At 35.9% G+C, this 22098-nt stretch overlaps 1 protein-coding gene across 1 annotated transcript in view; it reads right to left on the minus strand.

The window, feature by feature from the left end:
* MED19 (mediator complex subunit 19) overlaps positions 1-22098 on the minus strand; it is a 93676-nt gene that overhangs the window by 44063 nt on the left and 27515 nt on the right. The window contains exon 3 of the mRNA XM_090373621.1: positions 1779-1878. Coding sequence (XP_090229747.1) covers positions 1779-1878 — 100 coding nt within the window. The remainder of the gene's footprint in view (positions 1-1778; positions 1879-22098) is intronic.

The raw sequence follows: 22098 nt of genomic DNA on the forward strand, positions 1-22098 counted from the left end.
CTTTCAAAACAGTCCGAACACGTGCCACCACCAGCCAACATCCATTTACTGGTAACTTCAAACTCACAGGACCAACTTTTCATCTTCCTCGTTTATTCGTTCAACTGCCGTTTTCTGGAACAACCTTCCTTCATACATATTTCCTGAAAATTAGTCTACAGAATTTCAAATCCACAACAAATATCTTCTTTCGTCTTTTCAACCTCCAACCCAAGCACGGTAGTAAGTACTATAGGTTCTAATACCTCTCGTGTTTGGGGTTTACATAAAAAAAAAAAAAAAAAAGTATTTCTGCTATTACTAGCAGTGGCCCTTGTCCATAAATCATCCAAATTATTTAATTATCATTCTTTTCGAGCCATCACTATTCACCACAACCACTTGTTATTAATACATTATATATATATATATATATACAGTAAACCGTCGCTATTCACGGTCGCTGATTTAATATAAAATGAAACCTAAAAAAATGTGAATTTTAAAGCACCATGAACATTTTCCGCCATAAAAAAACAGGGGCGTATCTAAAATTATCTTTCCCAGTCAAAACAGTGCTCAGTGTGTGAGGAGAGAGGGGTGACAAAATCGCGAGCGTGGATGTTTTTCGCTAATCCTTGTTCAGTATGTGTTATGCGCTTGTCATGGAAGGTTTCGTTGTTTGCTTTTAATTTATATGCTTATAAATTGAATAAATTTATCAATTTATAAATTGATATGCTTGCAAAAGTGATAAATCTACCATTTTGCAGTGTAAAACAGACTTTTTCGAGTGTGTTAATGGAAGAAAGTGACTTTATTGTGGACAAGTTCTTTCTAACCCGTACAAAAATATGGCTACGAATAACAAGGGAAATGTGAAAAGATCAAAGAAGGTGAAGACATTAGCGAATAAAATTGAGTTATTAGACAAAATTTCTAATGGTGAAAGTGTCTCCTCAGTGGCAAAACATTATAAAATCAATGAGTCAACGGTACAATCAATCAAGAAATCAAAAGAAAAAATCCGCCGTAGTGTCCGTGAAAACGCGCTAATTGCTTCAAAAATTTGCTGTGTAGCTCGTAATGTTAAATTAGAAAAAATGGAAAAAGGTTTTAATCTGTGGATAGAAGACCGAACTTAAAATAAAATTCCGTTAAGTTCACTCATCATTCGTGAAAAGGCAAAACTCCTTTATCAACATTTTAGCAAAACTGGTCATAGCACTGGTGGGATAAGTTTTTTAGTTAGCAAAGGCACTAGTTTGAAAGATTTGTTTGAAATTTCTAATAAATATTACATTTAATATTAAATTGTTTCTTACTTTCATTTCGATGCCATATGCTTGCATTTCACTATGTACTGTCTATGTACATAGTCATATTATGAAGGTACATATAATACATACATAGACAAAATTTAGGCTAGTTTTTCTTATATATTTCATACTTTGGAACGGAACCCCTTTATTACTATGGGAGCCATAACTCAGTATTCGCGGCATTTCTCAGGAACGTAACCCCCGCGAATAGCTGGGGTTTACTGTATAAGCTAAATTTTGTCTCAGACATGCAAATACATATATATGAGGGACACATAAGTTAGTTGGATAATATGTAACTATGCCATGAGTCTTGCATTTCAGTACTGTTTAATTATAAGTACAAACTTAATGAAATATAATTATACTCAGAATAAATAAGACAGTATTTTAAAGAGAAAAAAAATTGCGAAGTTTGGGGGGGTAAAAATGTAACAAACATTTAACCTACAATTATGAAAACAAAATCGCACTTACAGGTCCTGGATGCAATCTGAATCCTGATAATTGTGCCCCAGTTAAAGGAATGAGTTCCTTTCCTCCAATAGGTGGTTTTTCAATCAATGATCTAAGAGAACTAAAGAAGATAATATTAGCTACTTATATTAAAATATACCCTGCTAGAAATAATCATCATTTGCCAAATCGCTCTGTTAATTCAGACAGTAATTACAAAAACAAATGTTTAAAAGAACCATAAATTTCTTAACTGATAAAAGCATCTTTAGTATTAATTTTTCTGTGATGAATAGGTCCAAGAATTTAGGTGGAATCACACACACACACACACACACACACACACACACACACACACACACACACACACACACACACACACACACACACACACACACACACACCAAACAGTTCAAGAATCTCTAATTCTGGAGGACTATAGGGATTCCAAATAATGAATTACAGCGACATTTTAATAATTATATCTGAACAGCTTAAATTCTAATATGTTATTTAAATATAATTATTAAAATGTCACTGCAATTCATTATTTGGAATCCCTATAGTCCTCCAGAATTAGAGCTTCGTGAACTATTTTGTGGCTTTGTGGCTATTTTGTAGCTATTACAATTTGCAATAGCCACGAAATATCATCTGCAATTTGTGGCTATTACAAATACATACCCACAAAAGCATAGGGTATTCAAAAGAGTGGCAATGAGAGCAACAACAAAAGTAAGGTTCTTGTATTTGCTAAAGGACAGCTTGATCTCACAGCATATTATATTTCAATCTTCCAGAATGAGAGGAAGGGAAACTTTTGCTTCAATGTCAAAAAAAAAAAAAAAAAAAAATTGTATAATTTTATAGCCTTTACTCACTTTTATCACTCTTTCCCACACCAAAAAATACTGATCCAACTATCTTTTAAATTTTGCCAACACATTAACCATAAACATCCATTAATACAGTTTATTCCAATGGCCATTGGCATTATGAGAAAGAAAGAAAAAAACTTCCAGAAGTTCAGTTAGTAGTTTTGCAGTAGTCTGTCCTTATGCTCCTTGGTTCTTGTGCCCCATTTCAACACAAAAATTCCACTGTCACTCATTTTACTCCCACCCTAACATACTATACACCTCAGCCAGATTTACATCCCCCCCCAAGATGCCTAGTTTCCGAGTTCTGTAAATAAATTATATGGGCATCCCTTTGTTATTATCATTAGCATAGGCATATGATGCAAGAAAGTAAGGTTATACAGCATCAGGCAAAAAAAAAAAAAACTTCCACTTCATCCCTCTGTTCATTCGAAATACCTGTCCAGCTGAGCCTTAAATTTATTTAGGCTATCAACTTCCACAACAAGAGATGGAAGTCTGTTCCACCAACCAACTACCCGCTGGCTAAAGAAAAATATCTGCACGTCTATCCTACATCTGTCTTTCCTCGATTTGAATTTATGCCCTCTCAGGTGATTATTCTGAGCAAGAGGAAGAATCCCATCAGCATTGAGAATGCTCAAACCATTCAAGGCTTTATACACCTCTATCAGATCACCTCGCCGGAGCCTAGTCTCCAGACACAGTAATTTGCAAAACTTAAGCCTTTCTTCGTAAGAGCAACCCTTTGTTCCATTCACTAATCTTGTTGCTCTTCTCTGTACTCGTTCCAGCAGCTCTACATCCTTCTTCAAATGAGGCCTCCAGACCTGTATACAGTACTCTAGGTGTGGCCTGACCATTGCCTTATACAAGGGAATAATCACCTCCTTATCCCTGCTAGAAAAATTCCTGCATATCATTGACAAGACACCATGAGCTACTCTTGCAGCCCATCTGCACTGCTCAGAGAACTTCATATCTGCCTGCACAATTACCCCCAGGTCCTTTTCATTCTCTACCACTGTCAGTGTAGTACCACAGAGTTGATACGTTGCTCTGGGGTTGCTGTTTCCCATGTGTAGTACTTTACATTTGTCAATGTTAAACTTCATTTGCCACCTCTCAGCCCATCTGCTCAACCTTTCCAGATCCTGTTGGAGCAGCATAGCGTCAGTAGTCCTTAACAACCCTGCCAAACTGTGTATCGTCTGCAAACTTGGACATTAAGTTTGATATACCATCATCAATATTATTTATAAATACAGAAAACAACAATGGACCCAACACTGAACCCTGAGGGATTCCACTAATAACATTAGTCCACGAAGAGCAGTGTCCATTGATTACCACTCTGTCTTCTCCCACTCAACAATCCCTTTAACCATAGCTGTAATTTGCCTCCAATGCTGCACTGCTCCAATTTGTGCAGCAGTCTTCCATGTGCAACAGTATCAAAAGCCTTTCTAAGATCCAAGTATATAATATCAAAGTTATTCCCTGCATCCAGTTCTTTTGTGACTGCATCATAGTATCCAATCAAATTGGTCAGGCAAGACTCCCCCTTAACAAAACCATGCTGTGTCCGAGCTATAACTGAAGTCTTGTCTAGATTATCCTGCAGTGCTTCTTTAACCAGAGCCTCCATCAATTTTCCTGGAACAGAAGTTAAACTCACAGGTCTATAATTACTTGTGTCAGCCTTTGATTCTCATTTGTGAATTGGGGTCACGTTTGCACATCTCCAGTCTATGGGTACCTCCCCTGAGTGCAAGGAAGCTCTCATAATTATGGCTAAGGGTTTGCTTACTTCCTTTGCTGCCTCCTTTAATATAACTGGATAGATCCCATCCACTCCAGGTGCCTTTCTTGTGTTTATCTTCAACAATTTCTCCTCCACTTTACTCTCAGTTATTACCTAGCTTACTGCCAGATTATCTAGAAGATTATCTAGCTTACTGCCAGAGTTGAATACACCTCTGGAATTCCCCTCGCTGAATAACTCCTCATGTGTGAATGTCGATGCAAAATATTCATTTAGTTTGTTAGCTACCTGAGCAGGATCATCAACAGTTGAACCATCGATATCAAGTGGACCAATCTGATTCATCCCCTTCCTTCTAGAGTTTACATAAGTAAAGAACTCTGCTGTTTTTCTTTGCATCCCTTGCCAAAGATTTCTCGTAATCTGCCTTCGCCTGCCTAACCTCCTTTGTAACTTGGTTACAGATCAATTTATATCTATCATAGGCTTCTGTGTCACATTTTAATTTATATGTATCCCATGCATTTTTCTTCTCTGCCATATGTCTCATTAGTTCATCTGACATCCATTTAGGCCTAAACCTTGAACAATATTTCTTAGTTGGTATGTAAACCCTAGAAGTTTCCAAGATAAGTTCTTTGAATGCTTCCCATTTTGAATTTGCTGTTGGTAACATCATCAGTTGGTCCCACTGTATAGAATTTAAACACTGTCTCAGACCATCATAGTCGCCTTTACGAAAGCAATAACACTTCCCTTTACCCCTGATGGTAGTTACCACTTTGAGTAAATCCCACTTCAGCACACTCTGATCACTGCCACCTAGTGGTTTCTTTATCTGCAGATTCTTAATGCATGAAGAATCACTACCGATAATCAAATCAAGAGTATTACTCCCTCTAATTGCCTCCTGAACATGCTGATGTAGAAAACAATCATCCAATAAATCCACAAAAGCCTTGCTAGTGTGTGAGTGACCAACCCACAAATTCCAGTCAATATCTGGGAAATTAAAATCTCCATTATAAGACTCTCTGATTTACTGGTCCACTCTATTTCCCTGTACAGTTTCTTATTATACTCATCAGAGTCATTAGGCCTGTAGCACACTCCCACTCTCAATTTTGATTTCCCAATGCTTATATCACACCAAACTGACTCAACACTGCACTGTCCAGCGATGTCGACTGGCTTCACTTCCTTGGATTTTATGTTTCTTAACTAATAGCATAGCCCCTCCTCCCTTCCTATCCCGTCTATCCTTTCTGTAGATGTTGTACTTCACAAATTCCAGTTCTGCATTCCTTATATCTGTGTGACACCACGTCTCTGATATCCCAACAATATCCGCCTTTGATGCTTTGAGCAATACCTCAAATTCATCAAATTTATTTACCAAACTCGTAGCATTGGTGTACATGCAAGTATACATGCACCTGTTCCTATTCTTAGCTACCCTAACACAACCCATGTGTTTACTTGTACCGTAATGACTCACAATATTCTCACGAGATGAGTGGCCTGTCTTTAGACCCTTTCAAAGAACTCAATGTTCTTATTTAGATGTTACCTCCAAATCTGAACACATTCCCAATGTCCACTCACCACTGACTTGTATAATGGCCCTATAACTTCCTTCTCCCTAGGTGCTGAGGTATTGTAAATCATTGATTGTACCTTCACAGACAGCTGCTTATGCTGCATGGTAACCTTTATGTCTGGCTATAGTAACACCAGTCTGACAATGTAGTAACACCAGTCACATTTACACTCATAGACCCCTACTTAGTGTACAAGTTATTCTCATTATTTTCCAAATGCAGAATCTCACACCTGGCAGCACTGCAATTTAACTGAAATTCTGTTTATCATCCATGAAGCACGTACAAATCATTCTGAAGGACATTGGCATGATTAACTAACTCTACCAACCTTCATATCATCTGCAAATTTCTACATTATATCCTTTATTCCCTGGTCAATATCATTCAAGAAAATCAGAAGAATAACCCAACAGTACCAAACTTTGATGAATCAACCAATAACCTTGCCCCATTCTGAGAAGTGATCCCTTATGATTCACATTCCTCCTACATGGAACAATTCAAAGGACAGTAATTCCAATACAAATCTAACCATAATAGTGAAAATAATGTATAAAAAAGCACGTGGATCAAATCTGCTAATTAATATATTTAGCCAAAACTCTGTATGTAAAACCCGGAGGGAGGGAGAGGGAGGAAACTGTGTTTTGGATTACAATGATATCAAGAAATCTTTTCTCCTTCAGTTTTGGAAAAAGAAAAAGTACAGGTCATGAGGCCTCCAGACCTGTACGCACTACTCAATTTGTGGCCCGACCATTGCCTTATACAAAGGGATAATCACCTCCTTTTCCCTGCTAGCAAAGTTCCTGTATATATCATTGACAAAACCCCATGACCTGCTCTGGCAGCCTGTCTGTATTGCCCAGAAAACTTCATATCTGACTGCACAATTACTCCCGGGTCTTTTTCATTTTCTATCACCCTAAGTTGCCACTTCTCAGTCCATCTGTCCAAATTTTCTAGATCCTGTTGCAGTAGGACACTGCCATTAGTCAACAAGAAGCAGTGTCCATTGATTACCACTGTTTTCTCCCACTCAACCACCCTTTTATCCATTGTAGCAACTTACCCTTAATACCATTCTGCTCCAATTTGTACAGTAGTCTTCCATGCGCAACAATGTCAAAAGCTTTCCTGAAATCCAAGTATATAATATCAAAATTATTTTTTGCATCCAGTTCCTTTGTATCCACATCATAGTATCCAATCAAATTTGTCAGATAAGACCTTCCCTTAACAAACCCATGCTACATCTGAATTATTGCTGCAGTCTTGTCTAGATGATCCTGCAATGCATCTTTAACCAGTGACTCTATTATTTTACCCGGAACAGAAGTTAAGATAACTGGATTTTCATCTCAGTATTGGTGAATTAGTTAGCTGCTAGGGAGGGTTTCTTGAAAAAATATCTGGTTTTAATTCTGTCAAATTGGAAGAAAAAGTTCTTAAAGTCAGGTGGTTTCCCCTCGAAATGGATTAAAAATTCCATGCCACATATTTGCATCATGATGGAAGTGAAGGTGTTATATTGTGAACAGGTGATATACTGTTTGAAGATAATAAGGGTGGAAACACGCTACTATCACTTCACGAGACTTCACTTGTATACATGTCCAACGTCAAATGTGGGGAGCTATATTTACCAATTAGTTTATTGCTTGGAGACACACTGTTGTCATTGGCTGTATTCACAAGATAACATGCCGGGCTTCAAGGCCGAATAACATTGTCAGGAGCTCAGATTTTTCTGTTCGAACAGAAATTTCATTAGACGTCACTGCATGATAAGAGGAAAATAGAGGAAATGATAATAGAAAATTAAATTAGAAGTAAATAATCTGTTTTGTATGCACAAGTAAGAATATCCGAAAACAAATAACAACAACATCAAAGACGTTGCTCCTGTGCCTATTCCAAAGCACCCTCCACTTCGACCAGCTACTGGGCATCCTCGCCGCAAATGTCCAGTCACAGGGACGCTCAAAAATGGCAAAAGAAGGAAAACAGACCAACAGAATTACAATTAACAAATTGAGAGGACGAACAAGTCGATCATTACAATTTGCATAACTCATAATTTCTTACAAGTTCATTTTTAGAGTTGAGAAGTAGTTTTTTGTTGTAATTAAATTTCATTAAAAATTTTTGTTTCGTATTTTGACAGAATAAGTCCTTATTCAAAATTAAACTTGCAGTATTTCAACTTTCCTTAAGCTGATTGAATTTCGAAATTGCGTATTTTGCCCCTGAATGTCATCCTTAATTGGATTATACAGGAAATTAAATTCTTCTTTATTCATCCGTAAGTACATCTTGAAATGATTTTCAACTTCTTCTAAGGCCTCCGTAGTCAGGTTGGGAGGAGCAGCAGTGCACAGCACACGCTTCTTGATTAGACCAGGGTTCGAGCCCGTGACCACCAAATACGGAGGATGTGGAAAGGTCAGGGAATGACCACCGCATATCCCCGGAGCAATATGGCCTTAGTTGCTAATGCTCCTAAAAACCAAATAACAACAACTTCTTCTAAGTCCTGCAGTAAATGATGGAATTCGCCCCTTTCTGTTCTCTTCCAGTTTATGTCGTGTATCCATTGCGTACTCTTTTGTTTTCTTGGCTATAAGAAAAGCGCATGCATTTTCTAAATCTTCTTCAAAATCTGAAGAGGAGGATGAACTGTGGCAATTCATTTTGCTAGCATTTAGCTCAAGGTTTAACGTGTGGAAAAAGGATAGAAATAAATTAGACCTAAAGAACGTTGAAGGAGAACTGTTGCCGAAAACCAATCACAATATGTCATGCAAAGAATTTTACGCATATGTACTAAAAAATGAAAAACTGTTAAATAAAATTCGCTCAAATGTAAAGTATTGCTAGGTAAATATTTTCTTTTTGATAAAATAAATCAGGTTTATTGAATATGTATTGTAAACAATTATGTAAAACATTTGATGTTAATATTTATAAAAAGTTTCCTTTAGTGTAGAACTTTTGCAATAAAATTTTCCGAATTAAACGAATTAAAGCACAGACTATAATTCGGTTAATTTTATTAAAATTTGACTAATTTTGCATTCCACAAACTTGTAAAAATCAACAAAATATAGAAATAAAATGGTAATTATTAAAATTGTTCGGTTTTCTTAAGATATAATGCGAGTACCCCTAAACGAGGAATGAATACCCAAACATAAACACGAGTACCTCAAGATTAAATTTTTAATCTGGCCACCCTACATTACAGTGATGCTTCTTCTCCGACCGACTTCGCAGTTTACACTAAACAGGGACATCACGAGAGTCCCGTGATGTGATAATAGTGTTTCCGCCTTAAAGTGCTCGAACCTATGTTGGTATAATTATGTTTATTTCCAAATAGGAAATATGAACATAAATAATGCAGCCAAACAATTCATGGTATTTTTTTAACAATTCTTAGGTGATAGCTGTCTTTGCAATATCATCATCACAAAAGGTTACTTTGGCCTCAAGAACTTGTTTAATTAAGAAGCTTAACTGTTCCGCGGCCTTGGTGAGTTTTCTGATGATTTTTTTTATGCCTATTAATAGGTCAGATGATGTTATTTTCAACTCTGTCACTATTTCATCAGGTGCCTATTAATAGGTCAGATGATGTTATTTTCAACTCTGTCACTATTTCATCAGGTGCCTATTAATAGGTCTGATGATGCTATCATAAAACATTTGTCTCCATTATGTACATATTTACAATTAAAAAATAAACATAATTCTACAAACATAGGTTTCAGTGCTTTATTATCTTTAAACAAGAAATTTACCTATGCACCATGCAACTCAAAGAATACCTTATGTGATATACAGTGTAATTTCAGATATACCGAAAGTTGATCATATCCCCCAAAATGAATTATGAAATAAAGTAGTGTGTTCAATTTCATATTGGATACTGGAAAAAGTGAATACTATATATACTCATATTTACTGGACATTCTAATGCCGTATTTCCAAGAGGGGAAATTGGCTAAAAACTGGCTGTATATTTGCTTCGATATATTCAGTTGCAGAGTAATTTTTGTAAAAAACAAGACTCATCAGAGACTAATTACTATAGACACCCAGTTTCTCCCCACAGCTGGAGATGCAATAAAAGAGTATATCAGTGGAATGCTAATTACAAACAGCTACCTCTGAAGGGGAATATGGCTACCATTCATCAAGTGCATTACATTAGTTACAAAGTAAATTTCTGTAAACAATAGCATATGACATCCCTTCTTTGACTATAAGTTCTACTTAGGATAGAAAAGTGCTAAGGTCTAAACTAGACAAAAATATATATGAACTGACAAGTTCATGCATATTTTTGTTTTCTTAAAACTGGTAAATTCTAGGGTATCACAAATAAATACATGGCAAAATTAGTAAATCCGTAGAAAAAATTTTACACATGAAGAAACATTAAAGATTATCAAAAGAGTTAAGAGTGGCGAAACAAAATGCAGTATATTCCACAAGTGTGAAAATCCAGAAGAAAATCTGTAGTTTGATGAAAGAGGAAGAAAAATTGTGTTCATTCATAGGCTCCATTAGAAGATGAAACAGGCCTCCAAAGGATGAAAACTAGACCGTGAAAACAGTGATGTGGACCAATGCTTATACAAGTGGCTTCTAAAGAAGTGTACTGAAGGAGTACAGTCAGTCCTTATATAGCACGATAGTTGTGTTCCTAGAAACCCCCGTGCAATATAAACAACAGGCCCTATGGGAAAAGTAGGGTTAGGTGCCGACCACCCAAGATCGAACACACATTTGTAACTAAAACATTACCAAACACAATAAATAATCGTAATAAAATACTGCTAATGCTTTTGCTTCCATCGTAAACAAACTTGTTTTTTGTTTGATTTTCTATCCAAACAGATGACAGCCATTCCATTCCTTCCAACTTTTTGTCTTGATCTAATGGATTTTAATTACACTTTGAGTTGTTCCTGCTATGAAAGTTTTTATTTTCTCTGCATTCTTTCTAATTCTTGGCGTTGCCTCATTTAGGCCTGTAGCACGTGCAATATCACATGGTCTTTCATTTCGCTCAAAGAGTATCACAGTTTCATATTTTTTCGCTATCGACAGTGGCGGATTGGCCATAAGCCTTACCGGGGAAACCCTGGTGGGCCGGAGAGGCCGGTGTGATTTTGGCCATAAACCATAGTGACGCCACTACAAATTTTCTCGGGTAAGAATTTTTGACCCAGTCTGCCACTGTTTATTGATATTGCTTTTCTTTTTCTCTCTGAATCTGTAGTGTCTTCACTAGGACGCATCCTTTTCACACCTTTTAAGTATTTCACTCATTTTTAGGGAATAAAGCTAGTTTGCTAAAAGCTGCGCACTGTGTAGCAACTGAATAAACAACACCGTAAAGGCAGAGATACACTATTAACACCTCACATTTTACTAAAGCACATTTCTGGGGGTTACTACCATAAAACAATTTCCAGTTGCGTTTCTGCTAGTGGAATCTGTTATAAACTGCTAGTAAACTCGATCTAATGGCATTTGCGATAATACCGATAGCTGGAATTATGTGGGTTTTTACTTTATTATGGTGAAATGTGTTTCCCCTTCACTGATATAAAAAACATAAATACATTATCAGAATCTTCTCTTCATTCCTATCGTGTTGCGTTCAGTTGGGGTGATTCCGTGTTCGACTGCCATTTCTTGACAAAACAAAGGTGAATTGTGCATAAGCAAATTCGGTTCGTGTAATATACGATATCGTGTATGATCGAATTCGTGTAGTGTAAACACGTGTTATACGAGGACTGACTGTACTAATAAATGGGGTAATTTTGAAAGCACAGAACTTAAATTTCATAAGCTATTTGGTGAAGATGATGGTACACTTAAAGCTTCTGAAGGGTGGCTTTGGAAATGGAAGGCTCGTCGTGGGATATCCCAGGTTAGTCTAGTAGATGAATCAGCAGCAGAACCATTTCCTGAATTTCTGCGTAATGTGATTTAAGATGGTGAATTCACAGAACAGCTCTACAACTGTCACAAAACAACACTGTACTATAAACTTCTTCCCGACATGTCACTGAACATTAAAAAGGCACCCAACAAAGCGGGCATGAAAACTAACAATGAGATAATTACCATGTTACTGTGTGAAAATAAGACTGTATATCACAAGTTAAAGCCATTGTATGTCGGTAAAAGTCAAAGTTCCTGGTGTTTTAAGCATGTCAACATGAAATCTCTAACTGTGATTTATAAAATAGCTCCAATGCTTGGATGAGGAGTGATATTTTTGCTTCAAGGATTGAAAGTGAATAAGTATCATTGGTGAGACGCCACTTGCTTTCCAGAACACTTGAATAAAAGGCTCTGTTACTGTTGGATCACTGCCCACCTTATCCCATTTCTGCCAAGGAAAACAATTGCACTAATTCAGCCCATGGATCAAGACATTATTCGAGTCTTCAAAGCCTACTATCAATGGTGAGCTATTTTCTGGTGTTGTGAACTCAGAAATTCAAGTTCTAGAATTTCTAAAAACATTAAACACTGAAAGACATTGCATATAATATTGGATTAGCGTGGGAGAAAATAAGCTTAACGGCAACTGAAAACTGCTGGAAAAAATGTATTAAAAAAGACAAGATCACCATTAATAACTGTGAATTGGCACCATTTTCAGAACAAGAAGCAAAGGCTGCTTGCAACGTGCTTTGTGGCAGTCTTAGAGCAAATGACCTGGCTGCTTGGATTGAGTGGATGTGGAAGCTCCAGTTGCACATACCTGGTCAAGGAAGAAATCACAGCCTCTGTGGACAGTGGGAAGACAATTGACAAAAAGAACGCCAGTAACACAGAGAATGACTCAGAAGATAATGTGGATGACTTGTGCAAGGAAAAGCACCAGAAATTAACACAGTGGTTGAAAACATTAATGAGATGATGGCATGGTTAGAACATCAGCAGGATAGTGAACATAAGTCATTTATTGCAACTGACCACTATTAAGAATTATATACTGAAAAAACACTGTCGTCAGTTCTGGCAAACTAAATACATCATCATTTCAGAAAGAATGTGTAAAATTAAATTTATTGCAACTGACCACTATTAAGAATTATATACTGAAAAAACACTGTCATCAGTTCTGGCAAACTAAATACATCATCATTTCAGAAAGAATGTGTAAAATGTAAGTCCATAACAGCATTGTGTATTAGTAAAGGGAATGACATAACCTTTGATACTTTGTCTTTTTAGTCTGTATACTCATAAAACGTTAATAAATAAATTACAGTCGAACTTGATTATAACATGCACGGAAATAATGAGATCATGGCTGTAACGAGCAAAAATCCATAATGATTTTAATTTACACATATTCCCATACAATCACTCACTGTTATAATGAGCATACTACATGGATATACCAAACAAATTCTGGTAACTATGCAAACATTCTTAATTGCTTGAGTAGTCGAAAATACCCAATTCTTAGAATAGAGACGAAAATGAAAAGGTCACTTTTATCATTTTAAAGTAAAATCAGAAACGAACCCTTCCTTCAGAAACATGTCTACTAACAAAAAAAAAAGTCTCTCCCGATTTGCAAAAAAGTCAAAATTATTCGCGAGTTAGAATGCGGTGCAAAAAATGTTGAAGTGTGTAAAAAGTTTTCTTTGTCCTCTTCAAGTGTATCGGCATTGTGAAGAATAAAGATGTTTACATATTGGCACAGAAAAAGAACATTACCAAAAAAAAAAAAAAATTTAGAAAGTTTTACAAATGTTGATGAAGTGCTGGATTTACAATAGATGGTCTGATCTTGAAGGCCCAAGTGGAAAAATTTGCTAAACAATTTGGACGTGACAATTTTGTGTGTAACAACGGTTGGCTGAATCAATTTAAAAACTGACATAACATTGTTTATGCAAAAATTAGTGGAGAATCTCGATCTACAGATCCAATAATGGCAAATGAACGGATTGACCGTGTTTGGGCAGAAATCAGGAAAGACTTCAATGGCGAAGACATCTACAATGCCGAAGAAACAGGACTTTTTTTTATAATTTGACAACTGACAATACATTTAAATTCAAAGGGGAAAAATGGGTTGGTGGAAAAAAATCAAAGGCTCGCTTGACAGTGCTCATATGCACAGATATGACAGAAACTGATAAAAAAAACTGTTTGTTATCAGAAAATTGTTAAAAAAACCTCGGTGTTTCAAAAACGTAAAGAAACTTCCTGTGGATTAACACTGCAAACAAGAAAGCTTGGATGACTTTGGATATTTTTCGGCAATACGTAAATGATTGGAATAAGGAGCTATTCAAAAAGACAAAAAATATTTTATTGTTAGTTGATAACTGTCCTGCACATCCCCAGATTCAAAATTTGTTCAACATTAAACTAGTGTTTCTGCCACCCAATGCAACATCAATTTTCCGACCAATGGACATAGGTGTAATCAAGAGTTTGAAAGGATTTTATAAAAGATTTCTAGTTCTACATCTGATCAGTCAAAGAGAACAGAAACTTACCGAGTCTATATCAATACTGGATGCTATAAATTTATTGAATGTTGGTTGAAACAATGTTACATCAACAACCATATCAAATTGCTTCAAGAAATCGAAATTAAATTCAAATGAAATTTCAACTGTAGATGAAGAAGATGGAAACGAAGAAAACAACATACCATTATCAAAATGGTTGCTACATAACAACGTTATAGGTTTTAATACAGATAACATCGATGAATTTGTACGAGTCAATAACAACTTATTTACTGGTCTTCCTACACAGAGTGACACTGTAGATGCTGTGCTCAACAAAGACGATAACGACGATGGTAAAGACGATGATATGATGACAATTGAAAGTGAATCAAAATCAGTGCCAACAATCTCACAAGCTTAAGGTGCAATGGACACATTAGTCAATTTTTTTGAAGGAACTGAGGCGAGTAATGAGACTTAACGCGTTGAATGTTTTAAGGGGAAACTTAAGAAATATCAAAGTGAAATCTTTAAAACAAACATCAATTTTAAGATTCATAAATATAGACTAATTGAAGTTTTTATGTTTATTATTAAATATTACTGTTTTTGATTACAGAGAAAAAAATTGTGTTTAGTATTAAGTGTATGGTTTTAAAATTACAGACAAATTGTAGTAGTAGTGGCATGTGATGCAAGAAAGCAAGTGTATGAGCTTATGCAGGATCAGCCAAAAAAAAAAAAAAAAAAAAAAAAATTTACAAAACAATTCCCTCTAAATGTTTGTCCAGTTCCTCCTTAAATTTATTTAACCTATCAATTTTCACAATGACAGATGGAAGTTTGTTCCAGCAATTAACCACCCGCTGGCTAAAGGCAAATTTCCGCATATCTATTCTACATCTGTCTTTCCTCAATTTGAATTTATGCCCCCTTAGGTTCGCAGTTTTCACAAGTAGTCTGAACAAGTGAAAGAATCCCATCAGAATTCAGCGTGCTCAACCCATTTAAAAGAGTCTAGTAAGTTCTCTAATGTCTGTGTGCTCTTACCCTTCTGATATGAAAATAGAGAGTTGTTTAACAGCCCATATTGATGTAAGTATTTGCTTGTATGGGAAAATATATAATTTTCTATTATCTTATTAACAACTGACTGTATTGTTATTGATCTGTAATTGCAAAAGTCATCTGGTGGTCCCTTTTTATATAGAGGAATTATCTTAAAAGAAAGTAAATTTGTAGGATAGCTTCCCGACTCTAATATCTGTGCTATTAGCTCCACCAAGACAGAGAACTGCTCTTTGTTTCTCTTTACTTCGGTTACTGTAATACTGTCCAGTCCATAAGATTTCTTGTTCTTTAACTGTTCTATAATCTTAAGAATCTCAGTATATTGTGGAGTTAAGACTACACAAGAGTTTACTATCTGAGGAAGACTATTTTGTTTAGCAAAGGAAGCTTGGCAATAATGTAAATTATATCTGTTGAGATCTAATACAGCTTTGGCAAACCTATTTGCAGCCTCATATTGTTTGTTTGTACCATCAATCTGTTCTAATAGTGTTTTAATTTGATTTCCCCTTGTACTTAACGGTTTATTTATAACATTCCATTTTTCCTTTTGTGTTATCTGCTTATCCATAAAAAGTTGATTGTAATAAGTGTTTTTTTGTTTTCTTATCATACCTGTCAATTTATTTCTGAGTGTTTTATAATTGAGATAGTGTTCTATCTTTGATGAACAATTTCTATACTGCCTGAAATATTTATCCCTTTGTACCATTAATTCTTCTATTTCGTTAGTCATCCAAGGTTTCTTAAGCTTGATCCTGCTACTCCTAGTGTTTATGTTGCGGGCTGAGTGGTTTACTTTTCTCTCGATATTAAACCTCGAATTGTTTATCATTTGTATTATCTTATTTGAAAAGACATTTACATTTGTTGTGTATGATGCTTGCTCTTGTATTAACAAGTTTTTTATGTTCTGTTTCAGTTTCCCTGTTGATAAATAATTTTTCTTCGTAGCATTTGTTAATTTTTTTTCTTCACATGGGTGTTGTTTTGAATACATATCTACTATTAGTATACATGTTCTGTGATCTGAAAGTTGATTTAATAGTATGTATGAATTAGCATACTTCAACTTGATGTTTGTTATAAAGTAATCTAAACAAGAGCTTACTGTTCTATCTCCCTCCATCCTTTGTTGCCTAGTTATTCCAAATAAGGTATGTTCAAATCCATAGTTGTTTAAGATAGCAGAGTATCTGAGAAGCACATTATCCATTTCATCTGTTAGTAAATTGATATTGAAATCTCCTACTAGTATGGTCTTTTCAGTCTGTATGTCATCCCATTGCAAAATTATGTTATCTAATTCTATTAGGAAGCTGTTTATTGAATCTGATGGTGGCCTATAAAATGCACAAATCATGAATGTGTTTTCTGGATTATCACCCGATAATTTGACACAGCAGTTTTCACAAGACTGAGTTAAGTGGTTGGCCTGTATTGCCTTAAAGCATGTTCTATAGTATATTATTATTCCTCCACCCCATCTCAAATCTCTCAAAATATAGACCTTGTCATAACCTGTATGTTATAATTTGAAATTTCATCACTTTTTTTGTTAACCTCTGTTAAGACTATACATGAAATATATTCGGCTTGGGTAAAGAAAGCCTGCACGAGAACGACGACAAACGTCGGATAACTTACGCGGTAAATTAGTTTGCCGATACGGCACTCTAGCGCTGCTCACTCGGTAAACAGACGGTAGGTGTTATCGGACTGGAGCAAAGTCGAGAACGATATACTGATTGACAGGTAGGCGTGGCAAACAATGAAATGATTGGTGGTGGGCGCGACAGACGACAAGCTACTGTGTAGTCATTGGTTGGCATTATGATGTGTATTTACCAGTAAAGAACGGTGCATAATAGTTTTGTAATAAACGGTGAACAGGTAATAGTAGCGATGAATCTTTTAAAGATGGAAAAAATTTGTAAGGAAAATGAAACGTTGCTTGATTTTTTGATGAAAACTAAATTGATAAGACCGAAATTGTACTGTTTTAAGTGCAATGATTATTTTAAACTAATTGAATCACGAACAGAGTCATGTGGAAAGTTGTGGTTTTGCAAAAAATGTTCTTCACGAGTTTCTTTATTGAAACATAGTTTTATGGAAAATACAAAAGTTTCATTGAAAAAGATAATGTACATTATATACTTTTGGTCAACGTGCACGCCAGTAACTAAGACAGCATTCCATCTGGAAATTTCGAAAGTGACAGCAATTAAGTTTTATAAGAAACTAAGAGATATTTGCGGATTGCAGTTAATAAAAAAACCCATTAAGTTGGGTGGATCGGGGAAAATTGTAGAAGCAGACGAAACTGTACTGGTAAAACCAAAACATCACAGAGGACGAAATTTAACTGCTAAGAAGAAATGGGTGTTTGGTGTGTTCGAAAGAGAATCTAAATTCGTCTTCATGAAATTGATAAAAAAATCGGAAAGCAAAAACTCTTTTGCGCATTATTAGAAAAGTAGTGAAGAAAAATACTACCATCATAACAGATGAATGGCGTGCATATAGCCGTATTACGGCCTTAGAAAAAAAGAAGTACAAACATTTAACGGTGAAACACAAGGAACATTTTGTAGATCCACATACAGGAGCACATACGAATAATATCGAAGCCCAGTGGAAGAAACTAAAAAGTGTAACTAAAGGAGTAAATGGCAGCTGTAAACATATGTTGATGGGTCACATTAATGAATATATGTGGCGTCAAATTTATGGGAAAAATCATGAAGATACTTTTCACAATATTGTTACTCAAATTGCGAATAGCTATTCAGGCCCAACTGTATGATTTGTACTCATGAATTTTTTTTCTGAGAAAGTTTCGTTCCGTTCATTTTATGTTCTTCATTGTGTTTTTTTTTTTTTTTTTCTCATATTAAAAGCAGATTTTTGGAGTTGATGAGTGCTTTTACTGTATTATTGATTTAGGTTTGGTTACGAAAAAAGGAAAAGGTTTCTTTGTTTTTCGTTGTATTTCATAACCTGAGCTTAAATGGTAGGTTAGGAAATAAAAGAGAAGGTTTCCTTGTATTTCGCGACCTAAACTTAAACGTTAGGTTGGGAAATAATAGAAAAAGAAAGAAAGATTCTTTATATATACAGTATACTGAATAGCTATTAAGGTGCTGATTGACGTTATGATACGTGTGTATCCGCATGAGTGTCTTTAAAAATAAAAGTACATTAATAAAAAAATTAATATTTTATTAATAAACAATTTATGTGCTAGTCCACTCATGATTCTAAAGAAAAAAGGTTAGGTTACCCCCTCCATTTCGGGAGAGGTTCAAGCTCCCATGGGATTCAAGTGGAGGTAACCTGACCTATTTTCACCATTAGGGCATATTATTGAACAAGAAAATAAAAATACGGTCATAAAAAAAAAAAAAAAAAAAAAATTTATTTTTTTTTTTTTTTTATGAATGTATTTCTAAATATGACTGATTCTAAAGAAAAAAAAGGTTAGGTTACCCCCTCCACTTCGGGAGGGGTTCAAGCTCCCATGGGATTCAAGTCGAGGTAACCTGATCTTTTTTCACCGTTACAGTAAATGTTAGGGCATGTACGATTAGGACAAGTTACCATTAGTGCTGCTACAGTGATACTAAACCGATGTTATCGTGTGTTGTGTTCGCGCACCAATCAGCACGTCGTTTGCCACGCCTACCTGTCAATCAGTATATCGTTCTCGACTTTGCTCCAGACCGTTAACACCTACCGTCTGTTTACCGAGTGAGCAGCGCTAGAGTGCCGTATCGGCAAACTAATTTTCCGCGTAAGTTATCCGACGTTTCTCGTCGTTCTCGTGCAGGCTTTCTTTACCTTCGCCATATATTCTTTCATTGCATTAATATATATTGTAAGAAGTTAAACCAATTTTTTCTTAATGATCTGATATTCAGAGCTACCATAAAGAACTGATTTTTATCAATTATAAGTGCTTGAATACTAGGATTATTTAAAAAAATGTCAAGTTGAATTGAAAGTCTGTGATTCCTCAAAAAGCATACCTGATATCTTAATTTCACCTCAGGTCTAGATTTCCGAAAATTACAATTATTCACAATTAAACAATCTATTTTATATACTGCAGATCCTTTGAACTCAGAATTCTAATGGCTCTCGAAGATTCATTCTTCTTCACATAGACCCTTCTATGTTTCAATCATCATTGGCGCCTCCGTAGCCAGGTGGGAAGGAGCAGCAGTGCGTAGCACACGCTTCTTGATTAGACCGGGGTTCGAGCCCGTCACCACCAAATACGGAGGATGCGGAAAGGTCAGGGAATGACCACCGCATATCCCGGAGCAATATGGCCTTAGTTGCTAATGCTCCTAAAAACCAAAAACAACAACAACAACATCATCATCATCATCATCAGCCATTTTCAATCCACTGCAGGATGAAGGCCTCTCCAGCAACTTTCCAGTTCCTTCTGTTTTGAGCACTGGCCATCCATTTACTACTCAAAAACTCATGAATTTCATCTATCCATCTCTGCCTTTGTCTTCCAGGTTTTCTTCTAGCTCCTCTTGGGTACCATTCTGTTATTTTCTTAGTCCATCTGTCATCATGTCTTCGAGCTATGTGTCCTGCCCAAGACCATTTTAGTTCTTTAGTTTTGATAAGAATGTCCTTTACTTGAGTTTGCTGCCTAATCCATGAGTTTCTCTTCTTATCTAACAGTCTGATTCCCAATATAATTCGTTCCATTCTTCGCTGTGTAGTTCTTAGCTTCTCTTCCATTCTTTTGGTGAGTGCCCAAGTTTCACTTCCATAAGTCATGGTGGGGAGTATACATTGATTCATTATTTTACGTTTCAGACAAACTAGGATATTGCTCTTCAGTATGTGACTATATTTCCTGAATGCTATCCATCCAAAATTTATTCTTCTCTTGACTTCCAGCCATTTATCATTATTACAGCTAATAACTTGTCCCAGATAAGTATATGACTCCACCTTTTCAATTACTGCTCCTTCAATCATTATTTCCCTTTCCGTGGCATACTTGTTCATCATTACTTTTGTTTTAGCCATATTCATCTTTAGTCCAAAATCCTTACTAACTGTGCATAACTGATTAAGATTTTCCTCTAATTCTTTGGGATCGTGGCTTATGACCACAATGTCATCTGCAAATCGTAAATGGTTTAGGTACTCTCCGTTCACATTGACTCCTTTCTGCGACCAGTCTAATCTTCTGAAAGCTTCCTCAAGGGCAGCAGTAAACAGCTTCGGAGATATTGTGTCTCCTTGTCGAACTCCTTTCTCGATTTTAAATTTGCTACTGTCTTTGTCTAGTCTAATAAAGGATGTAGCACTCTCATATATTTTCTTCAAAATCATAATATATGGAGTATCTATGCCTTGTCTTTCCAGTGCCCGAAACATTGCCTTATGCTGTATGGAGTCAAATGCCTTTTCATAATCCACAAATGCCAGGCATAATGGTGTTTTATATTCATTTGCTTTCTCCATTAGCTGTGATATTACGTGAAGGTGATCCATAGTTGAGAATCCTGTCCTAAAGCCAGCTTGCTCTTTCGGTTGATTCTCATCAAGTATTCTTTCTAATCTGTTAGTAATGACCCTTGTGAACAACTTGTATATATGGGATAACAAGCTAATTGGTCTATAATTTCCAATTTCTGATTTATCTCCTTTCTTATGCAGCAGAACTATGATTGCATTATTCCACTGCTTAGGCATCGCACCTTTTCTAATGCACTTTCTGAAGAGCCTTGCCAGTTTTTGTGTTATGTCTCTTCCTCCCAATTTTAACAACTCTACAGTAACTTCATCTTCCCCCGGGGCTTTCCGATTCTTCATTTTCTACAATGCATGTTCTACTTCATCAGGAAGAATATCGGGTATGTCGTATGTGTTGCTACTTTGCAATCCATCTTCCCCACTGCTGGTATTATTCCCTCGCTCCTTGTATAATTCTCTATAGTAGTCTTCTGCTATTTGAATTATGCCTTCTCTGCTGTTTATAAGTACACCATCGCTATTCTTCAGTTTCAGTATCATTTGTCTTTCTGTATTACTGCTCATGGCTGCTGATTTAAATCCTTTGTTTTCCCTTAATGCTTGTTCTACTTTTCTTGTGTTAAATCTTCTTATGTCCTCTCTGAGTCTCTTTCTAATGGCTTTGCATAACTCAGTATACTCAATTTTCTCCCTGTCAGTGTTTTTCTTGCTCTTCATTTGTCGTCTTTGGTTCATCATGACAAGTGTTTCTTGACTAATTTTTTCTTCTTTGGATTTCTGTTTCCCTATAGGTTTCTTGGGCTTTATCACTTTCAAAAAGTTGTAATATTCCTCGTCGATATCTTGGTCCTCAGCAGTCTGCAGAAGCTCATACTTGTTCTTAAGTTCCAGTACATACTGCTTTTTCTCCTCTTCTGTTATCTCAAAGACCTTTGTATTATTTACTCGAGTCAGTTTTTTCCTTTCCTTTCCTACATCTATATCAAGTGTACATCT

Source organism: Mastigoproctus giganteus, chromosome 5 (assembly GCF_048544385.1).
Source record: "Mastigoproctus giganteus isolate SK-2022 chromosome 5, ASM4854438v1, whole genome shotgun sequence".
Taxonomy (NCBI): domain Eukaryota; kingdom Metazoa; phylum Arthropoda; class Arachnida; order Uropygi; family Thelyphonidae; genus Mastigoproctus; species Mastigoproctus giganteus.